Source organism: Ixodes scapularis, unplaced genomic scaffold, assembly GCF_016920785.2.
Source record: "Ixodes scapularis isolate PalLabHiFi unplaced genomic scaffold, ASM1692078v2 PGA_scaffold6__148_contigs__length_123643588, whole genome shotgun sequence".
NCBI lineage: Eukaryota > Metazoa > Arthropoda > Arachnida > Ixodida > Ixodidae > Ixodes > Ixodes scapularis.
The window spans coordinates 103,298,263-103,315,709 of NW_024609881.1; the positions used below are offsets into that span (position 1 = coordinate 103,298,263).

Here is a 17,447-nt window from a genome sequence, read left to right on the forward strand (position 1 = left end):
CATTCTAAAAATATTATAAAAATAGAGTTTGTCTACAATACTTGCTGGTGTTCCATGGGCTCTTTTTTTATATTGCTGTTTAGTGGAAGAACGTATGAGAAAAAAGAAAGAAAATATCAGTAGCAACCGATGAAAATAATTAAACATAACATGTTTGGGGTGGGTTTTGCTTTCCATATGTACATTCTTTCACGGTAACATATCGATATTGGTCTCATAAATAATGAAGATGGGATAATTAAGTATTCTTAAATTAAATACTCTAGTGTATCGGACAAAGGATCGACACTGTAATTAAAACCTTACTATAAATTAACATAACTTCAAATTTGTATTAGTTTGAAGCTGCATATAATTTAACGAAGGCTTTTAAAAGTGCATATCAAGTGTTTCCCTTTGGCAGTTTTACTGATAACTATTTCTCGTCAAGCAATAGCAGTTACAGATGTAAAACATCGGGTGAATTACCTTTTATAATATGTAAAACTTTTCCTCCTTGTCCCAAATGCCTTAGCCGCGCATCGATATGGAATGCACAGAGCCACTACTATTAGTTCAAAAATAAATAATTTCGTCCAATCTACACTTCGTCTGCACTAAGGCAGGGGCCTCAAACTATGAGCTTCGGTACACGCAGACAAAAACACGCGCCTCCCCGCTAGTTGAACACCCCAACGACAGGTAGCGCCACCTCCCCCATACGTCACTCGTGACGTCAGACCACGCGACCTCCTACGTCACGTTCCGGGCCCGGACCAATGGCGTCGGCGCGCACTCTTCCCCAACCGTCGTCTGCTGTGATATAACCAGGGGCGCTCTGCGCGTTCCATGGAGTTCTTCCGCTGGAGCCTGGGTCGTGATCTAGGCGCTGTGCCGCCGTCGCTGCAATGGGGAGCATCGTCTCGAGTCAGCAGGACGTGCCCGACGCCAAGACGGGGCTGACGCCTCGTGAAAAAGGCCTAGTGCGCGACACCTGGGCGCTCGTTCGCAAGGACGTCAAGGCCAATGCAATTGCCATCTTCCTCACGTAAGCTGGCCTGCTTGCTGCTGCCCGCCTGCTCCGATGGAGCATTCTTCTTTTTTCTTTTTTTTTTCTTTACCTGCGCGGCGACGGTGCTGGTCACGTGAGATGTGACGTCACGCGCGGGGAGCTTTCGCGTGCTCCTCACGAAGTCTCGCAGATGACCAACGGCATTCGGCGAGAGTTGGCGCGCGTTTTGCGCGCGCGCGATGGAATAACGGGATTCTAACGAGGGTTTCGTGTGCGTGATCCAATAATTGGTTTGGTCGTTTTTGCTCTTTTCGGTGTAAGGTGCTCCGACCTATTTTTATAGACTGTTGAAGGGGTGCCTTGGTGTGAACTTTCTGATCACTTGTTCCCGAGGAAGTATTATTTTCGGCTGGTTATTTTCGTGCTCTTCGCTCGGTTTGGAGACTACGCGATCGGCGGTTTTTATTTTTGCAATTTGCAGTTTGGGGATTTACACTTTAATTCTTCATTTTAAAAACAGAAAAGCACTCGAAGTTCAAATGTTTTTTGGAGCATTTCTTTGTTAGCAAAACTGGCACCAGAAACAATGTATCTTTTTGGAAGTAGTCGTATCGTTAAAATGGACACCTTTGTTCTATCCCCAACATTTACCATAATATAAGTCGTTCAAAATACAAAAAAAAAAGTAAGTTCGTTTGTTCCCAAAAATGTTGTTTTATATCGGAATGTCCACTTTAACGAGATATGACCGCGACTGCTGCGACATGCAAACGGTAATAGGCTGCTCCTTCTCTTATCCTATCTTCTTCTTTTTTTTTAATTTTGTAGAGATCATTTTGGATTTATAAACTGTTTTCCCACACGTCGAAACTGAACACATTCTAAACGCGGCTGGTTTCGAATGGAAAACTTTAGACAGGCCACAACCCCACTGGCGTGATACTGACCATCTCCCCTAAACACACACGCACGATCATACCCCTGCACAACTTTCATCAGGCCGAACACTTTTTTCCAAACGGAATGGCGCACACCAAACCGAATGTTGGAAGTGTCCTATTAAAGTTAACCACAGCCGTAGCCACCTCTCATCATGACGTAGTTAACTTTTGTCTTCAACCAAAAAACGTCTTTATCTTTTTTTTTTTTTTTTTACTTTTTGGCTTTGAATTATTCATGCTAATGGTTCTAATTTATCTTATGAGTGTTTCAGATCTTTTTTTTTTTCTGCTGTTATTCCTGCGTCTTTTGATAGAGAAGGTGGCTAATCTTGTCCCAGCTGTTCCGGATGTTCATCTTTGTAACCAACCCCCTCTCCCCCCCCCCCCCAAAAAAAAAAAAAAGGAAAAGAAACGTTTGCGTATATTTTTTTCTTTTTATTTTAAAGCTGACACTGTTTTTTTTTTTTTTCAATCTGTACGCCGCGTACCAGAGATGACACGTATACGCAGATTAACCCACCAAATTGTTAGCGAGGTATAGCCCAAAATAGTCGGGCTATAGAAGTTGCCCAAATAGCCCAAAGCATAAAACTTTATACAAGGTTATTTGAACCATCTCTTCGGAACACTAATGACATATAATACGCGTTTTTACAAAAGCGTGCAAAAAAGATCAAACCTTACCAGTTTCAAGGACCAATGGCGAAGCACGGGAACATTACTTGCGGTATTAAATCGAGCCAAAAAAAAAAATTGCGTTTTCGCGAGCGGCCAACACCAATGGGGCCCCAGTTATTATATTTTCAAGCTTGGCGATTTGGATATTTTCCCACCCGTACTCTCTTAAATTGATCGTTGTTTCCTACCTGATTGAAAAATACCGTGTTTAAGGCTTTGAGACCAAGTGCTCTGAAATTACTCGAATCGTCCTAACACTTTCTCCAATATGAAATGGCCAAAACTTATAGCGCGAATAGCCAACCACCAGATTTTCCTCCTCCAACTACAAAAATAAGTAGCCTAATTGGGCCATTTATAGCCCAACCTGACAACTTTGGCTACGTCTTCGTTTGGATAGGGTGATCAGACGAGGTCCCATTTTGACCCGACTAGTGTTTTAGAGATTTCTTTCTGGCGTCCCGTCATTTCTGTCTCAAAGAAGTCTCAATACATCCTGTTTTCAGGAGAAATTAGTCGTCCACGGAATAAACCCAAAACAATATTCGCTGGTAGGATCATAATAAATAAATAAACACGATATTAAAATGTTGCTGGCAATAAGTACAATTCCAATCTCTTTCTGTGGTTACATCTGACAATACATCTTGTTCTGATGGATGTGTGTACATGAGACATTTTCTATATATCAGGAGTTGGCGTGCGTCCGATCGGCTACATTTCCTCCCAATTCTTTAAAAGTCAAAAAGAAAGACACTCGTAACCTCAACGAAAACGTTAAAAGAAGGGCGTTTTTAGCTTAAACTGAATCATAATAGAGGTTTATTTTTTTTCTAGCCTTGATTTTCTTTTTGCGTTCCTTTTTTTTTTTTTTTAGGATTATGGTGAACCTACCGTTGGATCAGTCAAACGTCTCTCTTTCGCCGCGTGATCACGCTTCCGGTCCACGCGCAGAGAGCCGGGTCACGTGATGAAAAGAAGGCAGCTGATTGGTCCGGCCAGTCTCAGCCTGCGAGTGGACGCAGTACACGCAGGCTTTCACGCAGTAAACTTTCACGAGCTGCTTCAGAGTCGAGTGATACAAATTATGAATGCGGAAGCCTTACTTGTCCGAAAAGCCGTCGGCGTTGTCCCCGAAAGATGGTCATAAAATTACGTCATCGAGCACGCGCCTCGGAAATAAAAACACAACGAAGAGCACAGCCACACAGGTGCTTAGTCACGGTAGCCGGCGGGGGCGCTCAAGGTCAAAGCGGACGTGCCTCCGAAATTAAACGCAAAGAAAAGCAGAACAAAGCAGATGCTTTGTCACGGAAGCCGTTGTGAAACCGACGAGGCTCGCCGCGCCTGCGCCGTGAGGGAGTGTGATGTCACCGCCGGAGTGCCGCGCGCTAGAGGAGGACGTGGCGCGCTGCTTGTAGAAATGCTCTCGCTTTCCTAGGTCTAGTGTCTTCGGCGAGTTTTTAAAATAGCTAATGTACGCATTAGAGACTACAGGAAAGCACTCAAGGTTTTGTTGGCCAAAGAAACCTCGTGTGTGTGTGTTTTCTTCTGTATGGTCTTTGATACGGTACATTAGCTATTTAGTAAGGAATATATCACACAGCTATCAAGCCGCTCGTACAAGTTGGCATCGTCAGTTCGACGTCGGTGGATTATGAACGTCGAAATGTAGTTTTGGGATGTTTTATGGAGACATGGGATGTAAGTACCACCCCCCACCCCCTTTACCCTGTTTCTGAGAGTGTGTATATACTCCGTTTCACTTTATGTCCGATCGCAGTCGACGTTGCGGTCCGATGGAGCCAATCAACAAGTGTTAAAAGTGCACCGTCACGGCCCTCGTCGTCTTTGTGCGTTTTGCTATATCACCGGCTAGACCAATCACACGCAGAAAAAAAAATAGCCGGATCATTGCGCATTTCCTGCGCGTGATGGGCAAAACGCACAAAGACGATGAGAGCCGTGACGATGCACTTTTGACACTTTTTGATTGGCTCCATCGGACCGTATACGTCGGTCGTCTGCACATTGCGCAGCTTGTGCAACGAGGTAGAGGGGCTTCGAGCGATAAACCGGGGTTCCGGTCTGCACTCGAAAGTGACCCCCATAAGGCGGCTGCCATTGTACGCAAATTTGACCACTCGTCACGTGACCAAACCAAATACGTGACGTCACAGGAAAGATGGCAGCGCCCAGGCAGCGGCTGGCCCCAGCTGGGCCGGAGCATTGGCCGGAGCTTGTCGGATGCTTTGTTCGTTGTCGTTCGTCTCGGCGAGTTGATTTCACACGCGGAAACCGTCATATGACGCCCACCGAAAACAACTTCAGAGTTCAGTGTGGTGTCTGACGTAGGTATGATGTAAAAACACGGAGGAACGGTGTGCATTTCGCTGGTGACCAACCACGGAAGAGACAATCGGCCCTACGTTGCTCGGACCTCGGATTGATTCGGATTGATAAATTTTAAGGCGATTTTTTTGTGCTCTCGTTGGCCATCGGAATCTTCGAGGTCTACAGTGAAGCGTGCGTAATATACTCAGATACACAGTTCTCCGACGGAAATCACGTGAGTCGTGCTTGGCACTGAGCAGTCGTGGTGCCGCTTTGTTCAAATGACCGAAGGCTCACTTTGGTTGTGCGGTGCACCGGAAAGCTGCCTTCAAGCTGCTAGTTCCTGTGCCGCACTTTCAGTGACGCTGTGCTGCTTCCTAAATTGTTCTGGCGTAGACGTGCACTTTCACGGAGCACAGGTGTTGCAGTTGGTATTGATTCGGCTGGTCTGTCGCACGTTTCGTCTGCACAAAAGTTTCGTCAACACTCGTTACGCGAATCGCAAGCTGTATGGACATTTCATCGCGCGTGTTATCTACCCAGTCCACCCGTTCACGCCGCTTAGCGACGACAGTCTGCAGCGGCTCATTACCAGAAAAGTGGTCTCATATCCATTTCAGTTCAGCTTGTCCACGGCAGTCGCCAAACCCCGAAGGAGAGGATTTATTCGGACAGAGTGCTACTAAAGCAGTGCAGCTTTAGTGGTCAGGATAGACCCTCTTCTGTCTGTTTTGTTATAATGTCACGGATGCTTGCTCCAGTCCTATTTTCTATAAATATTTACTATTCTGGAAAGTTCCAGGCCATGCTCAACTGTCATTGTATGTTCTGGTGGAGGTGTTGCGCACTTTACTCATAGCCCTTCACTCTGTGTGGACCCTGGCAGCTTCTCAGCCGAGTTGCCCGATAAGAAGGCACGGATGGCGGATTATCCCGCTTCTTATTAAACTCCTGGCGAGCCGTGAACCAAGTCCTATCCCAAGCCCGGCAAAAAAACCGCAAGACGAGTGAGTACCACAAGGACGAACTTCGGAAATACACCACGAAGAACCTGAAATCCGAGCCAGTCGCTGCTACCAGCAAGAACCACCGGAATTCGGCCTTTTGCCAGAAAAACCGAAGAAGCCAACAACCACAAACCTCTAGCAGCAAACTGCGTCCGCTCCCCCCATCGTTTTCATGGCCGTCGCACCTCGCACTCTGATGCCCTTTCACGCAAGGTTTATGAAGACGTCGAGGGCTGGATTGAACAAGATGACCGTGTCGCCCGCCGCAGCGGGTAGACGGACAGCCATCTCTTGCAGAACCTATACTTCTAGTGGAAGAAACTGCAAGGCACTGGTTTGAGAACCGCGAATCCTACTTAACGTCGTGGGAAGTTTGCAAGATCGAACTGAGTGCACGTTCATCAGCCAACATTGACGAGAGAGAGCCAAATTCCTGATTATGTCCAGGACATGGCCCAAACGAGAGCGTCACCGCCTTCGTGGAGGATGTTTTGTGCCTGATCGAGCACCCACGCCAACCCTGATGCTACAGAAGACAAGAGGCTAAGAATCTCATGTTCCTCATGTGAGGGACAACACCTTCGGCAGGCTCGTCCGCAACCCCATGACAAAAGTCGAAGGGTTCATATCACCGAGGCTTCCAACATTGAATGTACACTGCAGGTCCGAGCCTGTCAATATCAACAACTCCCCAGCGCCTTGACACTCGAGTCGTTCAGCCGCGACTTCGACGCCAGCCTCCCAGGCATCCGCAACATCATCCACAACGTTGTCCTGGAAGAGATCAGGAAGCTACTTCGTGCCATCGGTTGCCCGGCTTTTATTTTGATTGCCGAGATTGTTTCGGAACAAGTTCGACAGGCATTTCAACTGGAGACTTCTTCGAGCGACGCTTCGCTCGAAGAAGTCTCCAGTTGAAATGCCTGTCGAACTTGTCAGTCGCATCTGAAGAACCGATTGCGACTGATGCCACAAAGTCACGACGACCATCACAGGCTGCCTGTTACTATTCAATGCCAATTCAACGGGACACCCCAACGTCGAAGCATTCCCGACATCGGGAAGAACCAGTGTAGGCCCGCGCTGAACAAAGTACACCGAGGAAAACGGAGGTGCTGCGAATAATCGACTGAAAACCACTCTGCTACCTCTGCACGAGGCCGAACATGTCTACTGGAGGCGTAGACTTCGGGGGGGCATCGGGGCTCGTGCCCCCCCCCCCCTGGTGTGATCCGGGGGGGGGGGGCACGAGCCCCCCCTCCTGGCCCGGGCCATGATCCTTTCCGAGACGCTGTTTACGTGCCATGTAACGAGCTTCTATAGTAGTGGCATGTTAACAAAATAACGCCCACGTTGCCTTTATTGACAAAATATATGGGAAATGGAATCCCAGCGTGCTTTCGTTAGCTTCAATCTCCAGTTCTGGCGAAAAAGTAACGCGCAGCACCCCCCCCCCCCCCTCCCCCGCCCCCCCTCTCCGGGAAAATGGAAAGTCTACGCCGCTGACTGGAGGTGCCCGTACCAATGAATTGGCCTGCAAGGGTTCGTGCCGAACGACCCTCGATTACGTCTCAGCGAGTGTCTGCGAAACATTGAGGATTATCTTCGGCGGCCTTTGTCCCTGGTGCCGACATTATCCCGAAGCTCCCGATCCCCTTCATCTGGACGGGAGATAAGCACGACAAAGCAGGTGAGCGGCAATGCAAGGATAGTTGATTTGGTGTCGGTTGTCGTAAGAGGACAATACCTAATAATTTGCTGACACTAATTATCTGTGTCCACGCCACGAAGCACACAATTTCCAACTTTGAGGGAGAATGCCGTTGAGTGACCTGAAGAAATAGAATGGTTGGTTGTTCTCAAAAGTGGACTCCAAGCATCACAGACTTCACTTTGCCACATGAGATTTACACAAGTTGCAGTGGTCGCGGAATGCAGAAAGAATTGCCATTACGAAATGGAAGTGAAATTGCTAAGGGCTTGGATAGCAAACAAACATTGTTGCCAGCTATCAAGTCAACGGTACAGCAAAAGGCACAGCCACGTAAGCAATACATGCCCGAGCTTGCTGCATTGATGCAGGAAACTATCAGGAAAATTTGTGGATTAGAAGCCAGCCCTGTAGCTTCAGTGCATCAGATGTCAGTGGCCGCACATGACGTATGATTACAAGACGGCACCAGTCGGTCAAAGTTGCCACTCGACCAAACTGAACACCGACGTGCCAGGAGCGTCATCCGACAACAAAGAACACAGGTACTACTACTGAGCACCTGACACAAGACTGTCGCAGAAAGAACTCGTTATGGAACCATTTTCAAAGAGTCAATAATTATGTAATCAAGTGGAAATAAACATATTTGATATACTAACCAAATAAACATATTTCCGTTCGCCTTTACGCCTTCAGAGTCTATACACAAAAAATTGTGTTCACCGCGCGTGCTGGGCCTTTGGAGGACATTCGCATCTCTGACCCTTCAGTATTAATTAATGGGACATACCAGACTGGCAGACTGATTACATTGGGCTGCACTCGTGCCAGTACTCCTGAACATGCGGCGCGTCCGAAAACCAACTCCAGTGTCGTGAAAATGTTATTTATTAATTTATTCCCTCAAGGGGCCTTTGTAGGCATTGCAGAGAGGGTACTTAAAACTACACACATGATAATAACATTAAAACACACTGCTGTAACTTGTTAATTGCAAAAACAAACACACCTCTGAGCATCTAGTTTAATAATATGTGTTGATGCATTGTTAATAGCTAGACACTTCCTATACGTTGACACAATAGACCCTTTGCAAAACCCCATCAAGCAGCACAACTGTCACCATTTCTTTTTTGGCGTAAAGCACACGAATAGGCCCCAGTTCACGTCGAACGCTAATGCAGCATTCGAGTCCAATAGGCGCTCAGCCGAGTTCACAGTCATGGCGGACATAACATTCTTGTAAAATAAATGATGAAGGCCATGGGTAATTAGAGTAGCAGCTACTGTAATCCGTTCCATCACAATTTTGGAAACGGCAAAGGCTACAGTCTCGGTGAGTCAATATGCACGTTGGAGAAAGGCACATGACAACATATATGAGTGCTTGTCTGCACAGATTTGTCACACACCTTCACTTCGTCTCTCTGAATGGCTCGAGGGGGCTGTGGCGGTTGCCTTTTCCCAAGTTATGGTGAAACGAAGTATAGGCAGCCCACACTTTTCAAAAAAGTCTATTGAAGAGACCGAGAGGAAATGTAGTCAACATTTTTCAACAAGACTGCTCTTCGGGCAGGGGATGAACACAAATATGAATCATCTTATCCAGGTAATTAGAACAATTAAATAATTGACCGACTAATACAATGCACTCTTGATGGAAAAGAGTATAGCTGCAATAAATCCTACAAAGCAGAAAAAATGCGCAGTTAATCTATGCATGCACCAAAACAGTTGTTCTTATAGCAAGTCGAATAGCTTTGAAGCAGGTGCCTGCAACGATTTATTCATTCCCACACTCAATAAAACGTCATCCTCGCAACTGAAAATAAGTGTGCACTTCGCACTCGCAAAAAAAAAAAAAAAAAAAAAGAAGAAGAAAAGCAACCGAATAACCTTTTAAATCAGTATGAACCAACTCGCCCAAACACAAGTTTTAATCGAATGTAGAATCGTCGATTAGCGGAAAAGGTTAAAGATCGCAGGAGCTTCCTCGCTAAAAGTTACTATGGTTATTCGGCAGGGCTGAAACAACTTCCCCTAGGCCCTAACGCGACGTATACCTTTCGCTTCGATTCTCAGACGTTCAAACGAAGCTAGAAAAATGCGAATATTTTATGCTAGAAGTTATATCGTAAAAATTGTTGATAAGTACAAAACGTAAAGATCGCAGGAGCTTCCTCGCTAAAAGTTGGCTGTGATTATGCAGTTACCTAGGGCTGAAACGAATTCCCCTAGGCCCTACGTCCGACGAATACATTTCGCGTCGATTCACAGACATTCCAACGTTCAAACAAAGCTAAGAGAGTGCGAACATTTCAAGCTAAAAGCACTAAAAGTTCTATCGATCCTCAAACACATCCGGAAATCCGAGCACCGGTACGGCGATACGGCTGATGCTGTCTCACAGACGTTAATATCCAGATGATTAAGAGCGATCTTGCGCAAAAAGGGTATAAAGTCTCATTCCTTCATGTTTTCACATTATACCTGCGTCAGCGAGCACGAAAAAGCCCGAAGTCGTCGTAAAGCAGTTGCACATCACAGCTATCGCACAGCGAACAAACTCGCATCCGCCAGCTCTGGGCGCTGCCATCTTACCTGTGACGTCACGGCTCTTGTGGGGTCACGTAACGAGTGGTCTCTTTTGCGAGTGGTCACCTTTGCGTACAACATGGCGGCAACCGGGGGGGTGCCACTTCCGAACTTCCGGTTTATTCAACTAAGCCCCTCTACCCATGGAGAATAGAAGGGTAGGAGAGGGCATGACGTCGGCCGCGTAGCCTCCACAAGCCATGCTCCCTTGACGCCTCTCCTCTTTCTCATTTTCCTCCTTACTCTCCTCACTTATCATTCCAACGTGATCACATCACGTGACCGTAGCTAGACTTCGTCTTGCTATGGGGTACTAGAATACACCACAGTCTAGACTTCGATCTGACAAAACCTACCGGACGGAGCGCGCGCAAGCCTGCAAGGAGTCGTCCTACAATCAACCCTCCATCTCACACGTGACATGTCACGCGCACCAATCGCCAGAGAGATCTGCGGTCACGCTGGGCACAAAATCGTTTAAACTTTTTATGACTAGGCTTCACCAATATTGCAACGTGCCCCCTCCTAGTACTTCTAACCTCCTTGCCTCTACCTCGTTGAGCTCGTGAGTTTGTTTGGGTGGATGGATGGTACGATAGTGGCTGTACCCTACCCTTATAACGGGCGGTAGCTCGTGCTACCTAGGCTAGAAAATTTATAACCACCTTTCTTTCCCCCATCCCTCCATGCGTTACCCCAACTTCTTTTACTGTTAAAAGACCCCTGCGACCATCAGCGGGCAAGTGATATTCGTGGAAGATGGCCGGGTTCCCTAACCGTTCTCCCTGTCGCCCTTTGATTGACATATGCTCCTCCATGCGTTCCCGTGCGCGAAAGACGCGTTTTGGGAACGCTTGCTCGCCGGGAACGCCACTCGAGATGCTTCGATGCTGCAGAGCTGAGCCTTGATCTCTGCTCTTTTTTTGTTCTCGTGTCATCCCACTTGAATTCCCGGCGCGCGCTCTTCGACGACATATTTCCTTTGTTATCCTTCTCGCAGCGCGGCAACAGTGCGTTTTGAGCAAACATCGCGGCCTCTCGATGTGACGGGAAAAAAAAGAAAATATGAAAAGGTATTGTTAAAGTTGTAGCCGCGTGTTGCGAGCTCCCCGATGAGCTTTTCCATTGTTTTTTTGTTTTGTTTCATCAATTTTTTTGGTTTTTGGGTATTGCTGCGCTCGTATAAGCGGTCGTTCGTCCTCGCGTAAACATCGTCCGTCCATTGTTGTTGAGCACAACACCATTTTTGTTTTTGTGCATTTCGTAAATTGGTTCTGAACTTTCGTTCATGCTGGATATAAAATTGGTATGTAACAAAGTTTGCGGTAAAATACTTGAAATAAAAAGCATAAATAAAAAAGCATAATCGCTCAGAACTGGAATGTCCATATGTACTGCGCATATTTCCCTCTCTAACTTACACTGAAAATCTGTGACGAGATGACACTTCGTTAATTCGTACATGGTAACTTGGATACGCGCAATACTAGCTCTATGACGTCACAGCTTGAAAAAAATTCTGTCCGACTTTATTGTTTCCTTTGAGCTTAAAATTCGATAGCTTCAAATACGTTACCCATCGTAGGATGTGGTTGAGTTAATTTTGAGGTATATATAAAAGCTGTTTTATCTTCCTTTTTTGTTGCCACTAATTTTGATACAGTATATATTCATTAATATTATTGCACACTCTGTTGCATATCCACAGTATTTAATATATGCACTACGTGAAATATTCTACATATGCGCAAACGCTCTTGCCGCTCGTAACATTGGGTCAGTTCAGTTTTGAAATATATGACAGCTTTCATTATCTTTGGGTGTGTGACCACGTATCTTACCATTATGCTTATTTAGTATTTCTGCGTCAAAATCTTCTAAACGCAATGCCACACCGTGTGGGTTCAAGTCGACTCCTCGGCCAGGTATACAGCGGTTATGAATTCATGAATCGATATAGAACTCGCGAAAAGAAGTCGTGAAGGTGTTTTTTCTTTCGCTACGCAGTTGATCTTGTGACAAAAAAGAAACAGCTCTCGTATTGACGTCGGGAGTCAATAAATCGTTGGCGGCCTTGCGTCCACCTCGTCTGCCATGTCACGTGACAGGGTGGACTGTCAAGACGAGAATGGATCTGCCTGAGCCATGGTCGGCGATCTAGGTCAGCTTGTATGGCTCTGACCTATAGAGCCACCAAGCAAGGCTTATACGCCGCTTCGGAAACGGCACGTCAGCCATCTTGGTGCCCTTCGTCATTGTTGCCAGTTTCCTATCGGTTCGTAGGAAGCACGCTTTGCCGTTCTCCAGAAATGTTATAAACATGTGCGCGATTGAAAAAGACTGTCACCCGAGCTTCCTGACGCCGTAGTTAAACCTGAGAAAGTCGCACATTCAAATGATAACTATCACTAACTGCCTCCTCCTGCTCTTCACTAAGTACCAAAATGGCGGCGCCCATACGTTTGTCGCTGAATGAAGTGCCGGAGCCCAGCTTATTTCTAGTGGCTATAGGCTGACCTACATCGCCGAAGCCCCTTTCGCAGCTTCCTATTTTCGCCGCCAGGGGCTGATCTGAAGATCCGTCACGGATGGGGAGCCCGACTTATTTTTTAGCTTCCCGTTTTAGCTAGTGGGTACTTTTTATTAATATATTTTTTATTGTTTTATTTGGCAACATTGCCAGGCGCCTGTTGATGGTCAACTCAAGAGTGAACATTGCTTCACCGCGTAAAAAATATGCAAGAAATAAAAAAAAAATTAAAACAAAATTTACATAATAATAATAACGACGACAATGGGCTACTTAAGGATGGCAACGCTGAGCCCTAATCTACGAAGTAAATTTGCTGGGGTTTATGTCATACAGATCTCTTACTAAGGCTTCGGTTAAATTATACTCATTTTTGTGAGCGCTGAATATGAAAAAAAAGAAGAATGTGTTGAATGCTTAATTGAGCAGATATGTCTACGTGACTTGGGTGTTTTTCTTTTTTTCCTGACATATAGCCACTCATGCTCGCTGAACTTAAAAAGCGGAAATACAGCATGATTGCACAAAATACTGATGCCTACAGAGTTTCTAAACCTGCTTTTAAACGTATCATGTGCGCTGAAAGTACAGCCATGTCTCGTTTATATGGACTCTGTTAATATAGATAATCAGCTATATGGATACCATTTCTTGGGACAAACTGGAAAATACAGGCATTTTTGTCTCGTTATTATGGACAACTCGCATTATGGACGACTTTGGGGGGGGGGGGGGGGGGGACGGAGGTGTCCATGTTGACGAGACATCACGGCATGTACTTAATTGGCACAAAGAAGAAAGTGCTTGAATATACTACAATGTACTTTCCATAACTGATGTGTACCTTTAATGTAAATTTTGATGCATTTTAATAGTCTATATTTTTGGTTGTGGTTCTTCGCCAAGCAAAAGTACTTGAAACGCATGCATCGAGTTAAAAAAAATTCAAGAAGTGTTGTTTGTAGTTGAAATAGTTAAAAGCGTACCTTAAATGTAATTAAAAAAAAATACGGTATTTTAAACGTATTAGCAAAATCTCATTTGAAGAGTTTGGTATGATTTCAAATGGTGCTTTGAAGCCCGTGCCAAACCCAACGAGCTTGAGTTTTTTTGTTGGCCAAACCCCGCTATCTGATGTACAATTCTGCAGGGTATGGGAAGCGGAGTTGTGTCATATTTACTCACATTGTCAGACTATGGCTTATAACTGAAGCATAGTGGAAGCCTTTTTAGTTGTAATCAAAATTTTTAACTTAAAATTTTGATTAAGTTTTTGTTGAACTTTTGCGGTAGAATTTCGAATAAAAATTCCAAACCTGGTCGAACCCTGTACCTGATAGGGTTTGAGAAATCCCTAATCATAACCTCCATACCCTGAGGCACGGAAAATAAAATAATCGACACTTCAGGGCTTGGATCGTGATGTTTCCTAACCATCTCGCTCGTATGCTTTCTCGCAATTCCCGTACAACTCATACTTTCCGGAGGGACGTCCGCTGCACAAGTTCTGACGGCGGAAGCAATTTTCGGATCTCTTGGCGCTCTCGGCACCCTTGATCCAATAAAGGAGAAGGATTCGGCGAATCCAGTTGTATTGCTTCCGACTTTGAAGTCGTCTCCGGTTCAAATGGTTGCCGGATTTCTTATGGCTCCAAGAGGATTAGTTCGAGTGTTTGCCGAAATGCGAGCATTCTCGACCTGAGGAATGCGGTTTTGTGTGCCTACAAGCGTCCGCCCTGGCTTCTTTTACTTATCGATCCTATATAGAAACTCTTACCGCACGCGTCTTTTTAGTCTCTCTCTCTCTCTCTCTCTCTCTCTCTCTATCTATCTCATGTATATAGCGCACAAAATGGAGGTTCAATATAGTAGCAAAACTTACTACAAAAACATAAAAAAAACGTCAGTAAAAAAAAAAAAAAGAAAATAGCGTCGGCAAGTAATGAAAGTCTAGAGGGTTTTCGAGGTCGTCTGCTATTTCGCAAACACTCCATCTTTATTTTATTTTTTTATATATTCGTAACTTTTTTTAGCAAAAGATAAAATAGAAAGTGAGTTGCCTCATTTCCGCTTCGTCTTCGTCTTGTAGCACACACGACTGGAATGTCCTCCGCAGGCGAGGGTCACGTGATCCGTGTCGTCCAATGGTGGGGCACTCGTGTTTCCGATCGCTTTCTTCCCTGCTGTCGTGCGCGTCAGGATCGTCGTGCAACGGCCGATATTGCATTTCAAATTGAAGAAAGAGAGAGAGAGAGAGAGAGGGCGGATATTAGGAAATTTGCGCTGACGGTTAGAAAAGAGGTTTCAGTTCAAGTTTCACTAATTGGCGCACGCGCGGTTCAATCGTCTAAAACAGACAAAAAAAAACTTTCTCAATCGATCTGTTTTAGCGTATAGCTCTGGTGCAAAGAGCTGGTGCCATTTGCGTTTAGTCAGTTCCTCTTACACCCCGTTTCACATAAATTCCGACCGCAGTCAACGTCACAGTCCGATATGTCCAATCACGATTAGTTCCACAAATGCATCGTCACGGCGCAAGTTGTCTTTGTGCTCTATACTATACCGGCCAAACCAATCACGCATAAAAAATGAAGTTCAGGATCACGCCGCATTTACTGCAAGTGATTGGCTTAGTCGGTGATTAGACCTCAGGACGTATAGCTATGTGGAGGGCAAGTGTCGTCTGCTTCTTGCACAGGGGTTGCGATGATGTCAGAACGCCGAGCTCTGATTGGCTGATTGAAATAGAAAATAGTGGGTAAACGTCGAGGTATCTAGCATTGAGGTCCACACACTGTCCTTCAGTATCAGAGCCAATCAAAGCTCGACGTTCTGACGCGTCGCCGCAACCCCCTGCACACGAAGCAGACGAACTATGCGAAATTGGCACAGACAACGAGGCCACAGTGTTGGATTTGTGACGTCACCTATAGGAGGCTTACGCGGGGACGTGAAACTGGACGCGAGTGCCGCGTCAGCCTTTGGCTGCGGTGCTCGGGTCCTCGCCCATTGGAACACGAGTCCCAGCCGAAAGGTGACGTATGACGCTCGTGTCCGATCTGTGCCTTACATAGCTCTGGCCTCCGGTAGATGGCGTGTGGAAAATCCGCCACTACGAACTTGTAATGAAGTTCGGTTCGACAGGTGGCGCCATCTTATGCGGGATTTTTGCAACTTTGATCAAGCCCAATCTCGAGCTCAAACGTCCGAGACTCTGCCGAACTCTGACGCAGAGCTCACGTCCAATCGTTTCGTGATTTGACCTACCCAGAGTTGCCCGTTTTTGCCACCAGCCGCGCTGACTAGCAGCCGACCGAGGCGCCTCCTGTACACTGCCCTGGTGTTGTTTCGATGCATTTCATGTGGCCGTTGGACCACGTGGCTTTGACAAGCCAATGAGCCTGTTCTGTTTAGGGTTGGTTCAGCGGTGATAGAACAGGTACGGAAACCACGACTAACACCATGACGGTGCGCTTTTGACGCTGTCTGATTGGTCCAAACAGCTCGTAGCGTCGGCTGCGTCTGGACCTTAAAAAAAAGTGAAACGAAGCATAGAGTGTACTTGAAGGAGGGTGTTACGGCCGAGACGCAGATTCGTATCAGATGAGGCTGAGAAATTAAATCTATTAATCCGCTCACTGATTGATTAAGAAGATTCCGACAACAATATGGTTTCTGACCTTGATCTAAGTAAATAGCCAACAGGATTGGCCATGTATGCGTTCTAGAAACTTGTGCCCCGTTTCAATTATATTTCAAATTATTTTTTTTTTCTATTTGGAAAAACAAACGTAAGCAAAGGGCATTGTTGGTACTGTGGCAGAATTAAACGCAAGAAAATCGCCAGCAGAAATTAATGTCGGGCCTGTACATACTGCTATTTAGTATAATCGTGAAGAAAAATCAGTGAAGTACAAATAATTCTGACTAGATGTCAATTTAATATGTAAACTTTTGTTTCGTGTATCACTCTTTTCACTTACTTAAAAGATGGGGATTATGAAATAATTGACTGACCGATTGATTGATTGATGCATCTGCACCGCGCTACACTTTTATGCATCGGTGCAGGCTGGTGAAGGCAATTTGAATGGGCTGGGGATAAGTTTGAAACGTGTGTGTTTTTTCCCTTGTCCTATTGTCGTCCGTCGCCTCCGGTTAGAGCCTTGTGCAACGTCAACCAGGTCCCCCGTTTACTAACCTTGACTTCTCTAGCTATGAACCCGTATGTTTTAATGGAGGGGAGGGCAAGTGAAGCTTCTATGCTTCCCACCGACATTTCAAAGTGTCGACTGTTATTGATGCAACAGTCCTTCGCCATATGTGTCGTGGGTTAGTTAGTATTGCCGATGGCAAAACACCCATGTCAAATGCAGCTGCAGAAATATCTTTCGACACGGCTGGGTTCTGACGAATTTAGGGTACGTTTATGTCCTGGGCTTTCTTATTTTGTATATTGATTTTTTTTTTTTTTTTTTTTTTATGTGGGAATGAAGTAAATATAAACTACGAATTTCTGAGTTGGGAAGTAACAAAATTAAACACCGATAAACCCCGATTTTTCCAGAAAGATAAACTCAGAAAAATACCCTCCGAATTTCACGAGAAATAAACTCCGAAAACACGGAATCCTACAAGCGTCAACACTGAACGCTTC

The 17,447-nt window shown here is 45.6% G+C and overlaps 1 protein-coding gene across 1 annotated transcript in view; it reads left to right on the forward strand.

The window, feature by feature from the left end:
- Positions 1-709: 709 nt before the first annotated feature.
- The window catches only part of LOC115309345 (globin), an 83,497-nt gene continuing 66,759 nt past the window's right edge, over positions 710-17,447 (forward strand). The window contains exon 1 of the mRNA XM_029967600.4: positions 710-1,027. Within this exon, the coding sequence (XP_029823460.1) occupies positions 888-1,027 (140 nt within the window). The 5' untranslated portion in view covers positions 710-887. The remainder of the gene's footprint in view (positions 1,028-17,447) is intronic.